This window comes from Micropterus dolomieu, linkage group LG06 (genome assembly GCF_021292245.1).
Source record: "Micropterus dolomieu isolate WLL.071019.BEF.003 ecotype Adirondacks linkage group LG06, ASM2129224v1, whole genome shotgun sequence".
NCBI classification, from domain to species: Eukaryota; Metazoa; Chordata; class Actinopteri; order Centrarchiformes; family Centrarchidae; genus Micropterus; species Micropterus dolomieu.
Genome location: NC_060155.1, coordinates 1,703,788 through 1,715,015, shown reverse-complemented (window position 1 = coordinate 1,715,015; position 11,228 = coordinate 1,703,788). Strand labels below are relative to the sequence as shown.

At 40.0% G+C, this 11,228-nt stretch overlaps 1 protein-coding gene across 1 annotated transcript; it reads right to left on the bottom strand.

Moving 5' to 3' along the window:
• Window positions 1–325: 325 nt before the first annotated feature.
• On the bottom strand, window positions 326–1,500 carry LOC123972408 (potassium voltage-gated channel subfamily KQT member 3-like). Its single transcript, XM_046051907.1, has 2 exons — window positions 1,341–1,500; window positions 326–774 (listed from the first exon to the last, which is right to left on the bottom strand). The coding sequence occupies exon 2, from the start codon at window positions 641–643 to the stop codon at window positions 326–328; it is 318 nt and encodes a 105-aa protein (XP_045907863.1). The 5' UTR covers window positions 644–774; window positions 1,341–1,500.
• Between the last annotated feature and the right edge of the window lie 9,728 nt (window positions 1,501–11,228).

Below are 11,228 nucleotides of genomic sequence, written 5' to 3'. Positions count from 1 at the left end.
AGCAGAGATCCTGACTGTGAGGTTGCATAACCCAATGAGCTTCAGTGACATACAGCAGGAAACTATTCATTTCCAACAGCAATATTAGGTTATAGCGTCACTGGATTCCCCATCAGTGGAGTACCAGCTCTTGTTAATGGACTGAAAATTGCTGCAAATAAGTTCACTCATTCCAAAGACTCAGACTCTGCAACAGTCAAGTCTTTTCCTACTGCTGGTGACTCCCAGCAGGCCGAGGAGGCTCTCACTCCTCAGCTGCTAGTTTCACCTGAGTAAGCCATTATTAATCACCGCGCACAAGTTGTAAAAATGCTGTTTCATGTACTCACACGAACGCGTGGTAGAGCAGCGCCCATCCTCTCGGCCTCTCCAGCGCGTCATAGAGCAGGTTCTGGATCCTCCTCTTGCGGATGTTATTCCTCTTGGCTGGCCGGGTGTAGTTTAGGGGAGTCTTAGCCAGCAGCCCGATGCCGATGCCCTGAGAGCCCCGCTTGTAGTCATCCCGGCCCGCAGCCACCAGCAGCAGGGCGCCATCCTTGTCCGCAACCCCTGTGCCTTGGTCCAATAAGTCCCCGGGAGGAGCGCCGGAGGTCTTCTTGTGCTCCTCCGAGCCGCTAGCGATGGTCCTGGACCGGAGCCCCATGGTCAGTGCTGAATGCCCGGTGTGGGCAGCATGCCATGATCCGGGCGATGGATCCGGAGACACCCCCTCCTCAGCCGCGGGTCATTTAAGGATGTGGTCCCCGGCGCGAAGGGAGGTGCTCAGCAGTCTGACTGGAAAACAGGGAAGAGGAGGAGGGATGGAGAGAGAAAGAGCAGAGGAGAGAGTGTGTTACATCCGTTATTTTTGGGAAACCATCGGCATCTGGTACATTTTTGGGCGCAGATTGGCGAAAACCGGCAATAGTACATCAACAGGAATTATGCGTAATAATCGCAACAAAAGCAAGAAAAAACACGCCCTTATGTTAAAAACACTATGAGGAATATTACAGTGATATGGAGGCGAGATCACCACAAAGTAGGATAAACTCACTATATAGCACCACAGACGCGTTTAGAGTTCTGTTTTATAGGAATATTAGATTTTACGCGACATGAGGCGATCAACCACCAGTCAATGTGTTGCTGAAGCCTGTCAATCAATCGATCAATTTAAGATCCAAAAGGGCATCAAGCAACAATTGCCCACTTGCCAAACAACCCTCTCCTAGCCAAAACACACACACTCTGGAGAGACAAAGACCTGGCATTACGCTGCATTCCCCCAAACACAAATACATCACATAAAAGAAACCCAAGGGAGGAAAGCAGCTCTCTGCAGCCACGCCGAGCCTTACCAGCAGCGCTTCCCGTGCATGGCTCGTGTCTCCGGGGCTTCCAGCCTCCATCCACCTGCAGAGGAAGCGGCGCGGGTGCTGAGACGATGGCAGGGTGGAGACGGAGGGTGGCGAGCAGAGATGCTCCGTGAAGGAGGTCGATACTAAAACTAAAACGGAGGAGAAGCAGGAGAAAGGGAGAGGATTGGCAGCAGTAACGCAGACGCGACGTGCGCGCACACTCACACTTACACGCTGGAACGTGTGCACGCGCAGAAAGACACCGTAGGCGACACCTTGATGTGGGCTACTGAGGAGGAAAATATGCACGTTCACAAGGACAGATATGAACAGCCGCGCAAACGAGAACTTAATATGTACAGTCATGCACACGTGTACGCGCGTGGTTGTCTATGCATGTGTAGAGACACATTACTTGATTTAATAGACACCTGAACATATTAGTACTCCATTACAAGATCTGCATTAAAAGTAAAAGTGCAAAAATATTATTAACAAAATTTAGACAATCAAAAAGTAAAGTTATTATGCAGATGGGCCCCTGTCAGACACTACTGGATCATTATTGGATCATTATTGTTCATGCATTAACATGAAGATGATTGTTGGTGGTGGAGGTGAAGCACTTAAAACTGCAAATATGGCCTACTCTTCGGTAGTTTGATCTGTTACAATCCATCATATTGTACAAGCTGATTATATTTTCTGTTCAAAAATCATCGCTCAACTGAGAAGTGAAAAACTAACTTTAGTCTTCAGATAACTAGCTGAATAAATAATATTGGCCTAATTGTTTAGGTAAACAGTGTTGCCAGTTTAGCTTCTCTCTCTTTATGTAATCCCAGACAGACAGGATGATGTTGAGATCAGGGCTCTGTGGGGGCCATACCATCACTCCTTGGTTTGGGGTCATAGTCATGCTGCAGAATACATTTGGGGCCCATCAGATGCCTCTCTTATGGTTGTACATGATGGATAAGTATCTGCCCGTATTGCTCAGTATTGAGGAGACCATTCATTCTGACACCTTGAGATTAAATTTCACATAATTTTCTTTACTAAACTCTGTAGCCAAACCACATGTTCTAAACAACACGTCATCATACATAAACCAAAAAATAGGTTAGGCATATGCAAATGACATATATGACCATTTTCTAAAAGGCTAGATAAAGATAGTGGTTTGGGTTACAATAATGTTATTTACCTTAAAACTCAAACAACCTTGGTCTCCTGTGTGAAAGTCCTGAGTTTTCTTGACACATCCATCCACCCAACCACCTCCTTACATGGACTTTTTCACTCTTTATACTACGTCACCTGACGTCTTCTGTCGTGGCCAAAAAATAAAAGCACAATATACACTTTCCTGAGTAACACGTTTTACTGCTTTAAAAATTAATTTTGAGTTCAGACTGTGTTTGAAGAGTGTTGGGAAGTCACAGAGCTCAGTGAAAAGATCGGGATCACTTTTATTTGGTCCTTTAAAGGGTAACAACATTCAGCAGGCTTCAGTTTATTTCTTTGAGGATTCTGGAAATACCTTCAGAACATAAGTTGTTAAACAACCTTCAAAGGTGGCAGGTCATTTATTTTTTGAAGACTCGACTGTGTAATAGTAACTCATGAGAGGCACAAACAACCAGGCTAGGTAGACTGCTGCTTCTACAGGTTTTATATATTGTATTTTTAAATTCTACTTTAGACTTAGCTGCCATCTGTTTTCCCAAACCAGTCCACTCTCCCACAGACTCATCCGGCAACACTAAATCATCAGAAATATCACACACTGGAACTTTAATATAACAACAACAACAATAATAATAAGTAATATAAATAATAAATAAATAATAATAAAGCACACTCTTACTCCTAAAAGATACAAATATTCCACTAAAATTTAAAAACATAAATACTATTTCTTTTTTTTATTTTATGTTGAATAAAATTCAGTTTAAACAATGAAGAAAAATATACCCTAATAATGCAGTGTGTGGTGTAGGCTGCAATTAAAAAAATGATTAACACAAACTACAACTCTGTGCGTTGTGGCTCAGACAAATGACCCAAACCATTATCCATGTTATTTAGGCCGGCCTGTTAACAACAACCTAGCCAGTAACATGATTCACAAGATGCTTCTCTGCCGGATGAACCTGTTACCTACACTCAGGGGCGTAGCATAAAATTCTGGACCCTATGTACAAGCAGTCTCTGTGGGCCCCCTCCCTCTCTCTCACACATCTTTTGAAAAATAACTGAGCTAACAACTGTACACATTAAACTGTGGTGGTGATTAGGGTAGTCACTAAGGAACTGTTCTTACCACATTTAAACAAGTAAAAACAAGGGCATCACTTTGTGTTGAATAGCTCAGATTAGGTGCGTGATGATACACTTGGGTCATGAGATGTGATGATGCACGGGAACAAGATTTTAAACACTATTCTGAAGAAATATGAAATGCTGAAATATATGAGTGAGGGTACTCCCCCATAAATTTGGAGCACACTTAAACTGTCACGCCCTCGGGTTCCTACCCTACTTAAGCAGCGGCCTGACATCCTGTCCTCGCCGGATTGTTAAGTCGTCTCTGTACGTCTTGGCTACCAGCTCGTTTGGTTAGGAACCATACCTGCACTCTGTTTGTTAAGCTGACAACTAACCTGTTTTTCCTGTGCTCAGGATCTCTACCGGACCCGTCCGTGACCAACTCACCTTCCCCGCCTCCTGGATCTCACTCTCCTGCCTGTTACCTGTTTGCCTCTCTGCCTGGACCCCATCAGCTTCTTTCGCCTGCCTGCCCTGCCTGCCCTGCCTGCCCCGGTCCCCGCAGCCACCGCCAGCTCCTTGACTCAATAAATCTCTGAGAACCAGCTCTTGTCTCCAGTCTATTCCTGGGTCTTATCTGAAGCGTGACATAAACACTTAATTTCCTGCATTTTGGAGACATTTTCTGCTCCAATTTACGGTGGAAATGTCTTCAAAATGTGGTGGGAACTTGTCCCAGCGTCCCCAGTGTAAATGACACATATGACTACTAATAATCTGTGATTTGTGCTGTGTGAATTGAGAAAATGCTTCCAATACTGCATTATAAAAGACAACTGAACAAGACTTCACTAGAGTCATGAACAAGTCATGAAACAAGACAAAAAAACCCAGATACCCTTACTTTGCCGTATGTATATTTTCAGTACGTATGTATATTCTTTGTGTCCAAACCCACAGTGTAAGTTAGTGGTTCAAAGGCATGTAGCCCTAAAAGCAAAATAATTTATTAAATTAATATAATAAAAATTTATGATGCTGATAAGAAGTTATGTTCTAGCCTATTATGCAAATATGCATCCAGCTAGATTCCTGCCTTCAATCTAAACTGCTGATATTAGCTTAAATCATTCTTTAACTGTGTTAGTTGTGATTGTTCTCACCTTTCTTCTACCGACGCGTTTCTTCTAACTCTGCTCCTGGGACGCACACACAAGGTCACATTCACCTCAGCTCAACTTACCTTTTTTTGTTGTGTGACTTTGCAGAACATAACTAATTTAAGTAGCCATAAAATTATTCCCTCACCTGGCAGGACCAGAGAAAACCATTAAACCTAAACTCCCCACTCCAGTTTATGTGACGATTAGGTGTAATTCCACATTGTACCAAAGGGTGTCAGTAGTGGGTTTGGAGGAGCAACAGAAATATGTTTTTAGGTAAAGAGGCTAGTCATGTGTTGTGGTTGTTAACCTGCTAGCGTGAGGAATAAAAACCCGGAGAGAATTGTTCAAGAAAAGATGCAGTTCATTTCATCAATAACTATGAACAAAACCGCCACTGAAAGGGAATCCCCGGTCCTGACGTCACTACAGCCAATCCTTCTACGTCACTACCTGACAACAAAGTGTTTCAAAAGTTGTCAATCAATCTAAAACAAGATAAGAACTTATGTAAATCTCTTTAGTTTAATAGGGAAGTTTCATAAAAGTGAACAGTCAACCCCATATTTTAAGTTGTTCTTCATGTAGGCCTACTTTGAGTGTAGGCCTACATGAAAGTCTTTTTGACCTTTTAAGAAATCTATCAGGTATTCATTCAATTACCTCTTTTTTCATCATTAAATTATATCAATTCTATAATTTCTGTTCATGAGCAGGGATGACTGACTGCAAACAAAAATTCTGAATAAAGTTTTTGAAAAAAAAGCGTTGCCAATCAATGTCTTAACAAGAGGAACTCCTAGATTAAACACTGCTAATAACCTGTAGTGGAAAGTTGCTGAGCTAAGTCTATTTACTCTATTTACTGTACTTAATTACAAATTTGAGGTAGTGCCTACTTTTAATTTACGTGTGTATTTAAATTTTTAAGGTACTTTATACTTCTACTTCCCTTCAACATCTCAGAGGTAATAATGGCAGCCAACATTTTTGCCTATTTTGTTTCTGACAGCTTTAGTTACAGTTTACAGACTAAGATTATAAAAACAAAATTTATTATGTGATACTAATATCATATAGATTAAACTATCCAACAGTGTATTAAGAAGTTTAAATGTGCTCCATCTTCACCAATTGAAACATTAAAATCCTGCTTACATGTTAAAGCATTAGTAATAATATTCCAACAATATGATATCTGTGCCCAACTTTTACTTCAATACCTTGAGTTAATACTTCAGTGAAAAATTGCATGTAAGACTGTTACAGAGGAGTATTAAGTACTTCTTTCACCACTGCTTCAGATCCAGTTGGATGAGCCCCTAATTTGTCATGGCCCGGCTGTGAGACCAACCTAAGAAAGAGGAGGCAGACACGAGGGATTAACTAAAAGAAAGGAAACTGAAATTTGTAATTATACATTGTGTGCCTGCTGTATTTTGTAATTTAAATTAGGGTATTTAGGGTACATATTATAGTTATGTTATTTTGAAATACGTTTGATGTTCGATGTAAAGACAACCCCGAGTGTCACAGCCTGTGTATGAGGAGAGCTTTTTATACTTTTGAAAAGCAAAAAATGTTCTGTATATGCTGACTAAAGAGCACCACAGACACAGCTGTGTATATTTGTGTTTTTTTAATTATACTTCAAATGTCACCCTAAAGTACATAATAATACCAATAATGGTAATAATAATTTACTCCTGCATCCTTTGCACTCTGCTCATTGCACTAGTGTCTCAATCTGTCTGTTTTGTTCATAGTGTGTATATATGTGTTCTCTGTACTGTAACCTGTGTTTGATTTTAATACTGTACAATTGTGTTATTGTATTATTGTATAAGTAATCACATCGTGAGCATTGTACAGTCCAGAGTCAAATTCCTTGTATGTGTACACATACCTGGCAAATAAAGCTGATTCTGATTCTGATAAAGTTAAAAATTTGATACAACAGTGAGGCAATACAGATTTTAAATATTATAGTCCCTGTAAACGTTGGGTTAAATACCACGCACACACACGCACACACACACACACACACACACACATACAGTAATGTAGTTCGGCCTCAGGGCTTTCTGCAGAGTGTAATCTGAAATGATCTGGTGGTTGTCTATACATTATCGACACAGTGAAGCTGCTGACTTTAAATTTAAGTGGTGAAAAAAACATTGTTTGGTTAATTCTTTCATTCTTTAATGAGATACAGCAGCTCGTTTGAAAACAAAGGCAGGTGTCAGCATTGAATATCAACAAGATCAAATTCCACAGGCAACAGCGCGGACTCACCTCACCTGAACCCCAAGAATCAGGAGCTGCTACATTTAGTAGAGAAAATAATCTGGAGGTTTGGTCTGAGATGAAAATAGGAGGAAGAAAGGAAAATAATAAAAGAAGCAATGACTGAATAAAACTAAACATTACATTTTATTTTGCAAATGAATGCATTTCACGTGTTTGTCCTTTAAATCTGATTCCCTTTAGTTCTGTAGAAATAATATCACTTAAAGCCAAAATAAATAACACTGAACGCATAAATGTAAATAAGGCATGTAGAAGCATTTCTTCATAATGCCAATTCCATGAAAATATAAATGTGTACATATACTGTTAACACCTTGTCTAAAAGAGGAACAGTCATTAGGTTGTTAAAATCAAAACATTTAATCATCTGCAGGCATTAATGTGTTCAGTATACTCCAGATGAAAAAGCATATTTAAGCCACTTGATAAGTAAATGTTAGTGTACTACCTCTGATCAGTATTTTACTATAACAGATGGTCACTGCAGTTTTTAGCAATCATTACACTAACAGGAGGAAATGCATTATTTGGGGTGGATTTGTATCTGTACTAACTGTACAGAGATCTTAAAAGGCTCAGTTCACATTACAACAAATATAGGTTTTGAAGTGGACATTTGTCTGTGATGCACAATAGATAGATATGTCTGATGAACAGATGTGCACGGCTTCCCTACACGCAAGTCAAGCTACACACATTAAAAAAGTTATCCACGAAAAATAAATGTTAAAAATGTTTTTTCCTAAACACGTAGATATAATGCAGTGGACACGATGCAATGATTAAAATACAATAAACACAGATTAAATCAGTGCTTTTTAGAAAGTAAATCCTTCTACTTGACCACAGAACACACTCATACACACAGCCTAACAGGATTTGCAGTGAAGAAGAGAACAGAGAAATCTTAAAATAGATTGATTGCTTGTCTCGTGGCCTTTAGTATTTCTACTTAATCATTGGCAGTCGGAGGATTATCTGGCTAGAAAGGGGTCGGTAATTGAAAAAGCAATAATTTGACTCCAGCGGTCTGCTGCGCTCCAGAACCAGTCCTCTGGTATCATCAGCACACTGTGAAGTTAAAGTGGCAGTCTTGAATTTTAAACTTACTAGTTCACAAACTGGTTTAGAATCCTCATCTCTGAGGATTGCATAATTTCAAATCAAAAAGCTGCAAATATTGCCTTTATTAGTGGTTGTTTGGCTTCTGATTCTCACTGACTGGAGGTTTGACATTAGTTTGCCCTCCTTTATTTACACTTCAAATAAGTGAGAATTGATTATACAGCAGTTTAAGGATTTTATGACAGTTTAGTTGATGATAATTGTTGTTATAAAATAAAACTGAATAGAATTTGAGGAAGAGTTGGAGAAATATGGAACCACCAGCAAAGCCTGAGGAGCTAAAAGTATTTTACAACTAAAAACTTTAATGTGTCAAACGGGGAGCAGGTTTTAACTGAGGCTTTGCTGTAAATGAAGAAACAAAGTTAAAATCCACAGAGCTGCTCCTCTTCCTTGTATAAGTTACAGCTTGATAACCACTGAACAAACTGAAGGATTACATGATGAATAAACAAATATGAAGTCTTTTCTTCTTGTCTTTATTCCAGGGTTTCAGACAAAGCTGATGGAGAAAATGTGAAACTAATATGAGAGTATAACTAAGGCAGTTTTCCTTCTGAAACACCACAAAGTACAAGAGTTGATGTTTAGTTAGATTGACGTCTAAACAGCAACATGTTCAGTCTCAGTTTAAGCCAAGAATAATTTATGGTTGGTGGAGATTGATGTTGTTCCTGGGAAGTTTTCTCTCTTTCTTTTTATACAATGATGCAATATTATTACACTATTCTGGGTGTTTGTGTTGTTGTCTCAATCCTGTCCTGGACACATCAAATCATGTTTTTTGTTAATGTTCTACCAAACTACATCTTCCACAACAACCCGTTGTCACTCCCCAACTTGTCACATCAGCGTCAGTTTGTAACGCACTGAGGTTCCCTTTAGCGTCATAGTTCAACGCAGTGGGGGAAGCCCTGTAGTGTCAGTTTTTTATGGTAAAGGCAGGTATATGATATTTAACAGAAAAGACTGAGTAAGGAGGTGGTTGGGGCCCAGGAGTCCTGGGTTCGTGTCCCTTGTGAAACAAAAAGTCAGCATTAAATATTTATATTGAAGTTACGTGAGTTATGTAAATTGCGTAAGTTACACAAGTGACGGTAGTTAACTTACGTGTTAACTGACGTACGCAGTTATTTTAACCCAAACCATGATCTTTTCCTAACCTTAACCAAGTAGATTTGTTACCTAAACTAAATAGTTTTTGTGCTTTCACAACTTTAATAACGTAAAAAATTAAATATGACATTTTGGTAAGATTTGCAGATTGCTTTTCTAATTAAGCAAAGTGAGAGGAGTCTTGATCCTCACCTGACAATGCTTTCGTAAACTTCATGTATTATGTGGTTTATAATGGACTGTGGTGCAGAGCTCTCTCTCTCTCTCTCTCTCCTTCACCCCCAACCGGTCGAGGCAGATGGCCGCCCACCCTGAGCCATGGTTCTGCTCGAGGTTTCTGCCTCTTAAAAGGAAGTTTTTCCTTGCCTCTGTTGTCAGTGGTCATACTTGAAGCACTAGATGTGATAGTATAGAGATGTTCTTCATTTACTTTGGTATGTTAGTCCAGATGAGCCAACCCTCCCAAGATGTGAAATACTGTATTACAGGAGTATGAGACATCATGTAGCACTTCATTTCTTGATGTGGCTGTTGTTTATTAATGAAACAGTAATAATAATATTCAAAAAAACATATGGTTTTACCGAATAATTAAATGTAATTCCTTAATATAAGAAACCTGATTTATTGACTGGCAACTCTCTGCTATCTCATAGATGACATCTTTGTCCTGTCTAAGGCACCGTAGCTATACTACTTGCTTGTATAGGGGAGGGGGGTGCAACTCGCAATCCTCACCACTAGATGTCACTAAAACGTACACACTGAACCTTTAACCTGTCCTGTCTGTCTGTGTTTATCGTTTTTACTAACCATTATTTGGACTGATTTGCACATGTACTAAGGCAACATGATGACTCACCTAAATTTGACAGGCCTCTTTCTCCTACTTTCACTTTTTATGCAGACTTTGTGTATATAGGGTGGTGATAGAGCATTGGATAAGACGCATGCCTTTGGTGTGAGAGACCCGGTTTCAAGTCTCCACTGTGTCCCTGAACAAGACACTTAACCCCAAGTTGCTCCAGAGGCACATGACCCCTGACATAAATAGTAATTGTAAGTCGCTTTGGATAAAAGCGTCAGCTAAATGAATAAATGTAAATGTATCAGGTGCCCCTCCAGTATAGTTGGGAATCCCATCTGCTTTTGCACAGCACCAGTGTGGGCACCGTGGATCCCCCTGGCCATTGGAACTGGAGCTGGGTGCCCCCATCGAAGCCGATGACTAGGTAAAGAGTGAGACGCTGTGGTGTGTGGCAGAGGCTCAGGAGACAGGGACACAGGCGAATTCCCCTTGCCACAGTCATCATTGCTCGTTGCAACATGGCTTAAGGCCGATCTGGAGATTGATGGTTTTGGAGTTTCCTATCATGTGGACAGAGACTCTGCAGTGACCAGCAAGTCACTTGGCGAACAAGGGATCCAATAAGCAACTTGTCAGACTCGTCACTTTGGGATGGTTAAGGGGGCTTATAAATCTTTTCATAGAGCCCCTCTTGGAATGTTGGACCATAATGTTGTTTACTTACTTTACTTTACTTTATTTATTACAATCTGGAATGTCTAGTGTCTCCAGGACTGTTTTTTTTCCAAATGAACAGACAGAAACTATGTCTGCCTAAATAGTATATCCTTTGTGAGCAGATGATCATCCACCAGAAATCCATCCAATTTATTCAAGTAATAAACATTGGGTCTCCAAATCAGTCAAAAACATAATCATTTAGAGAAACAATAGCTTAAATCAGAGGGACATGATACAGCACAGAGTTCTCTCTAAACAGGTGAAGAAGGAGCTCAAGCTTACCAAGTGTACATAGAAAGTGAAAACTTGCTGAGCACTTTGTTACATCCCACTACTATAAACCTTCTTCAGTCATTCTTCAGTCACTTGATTCCA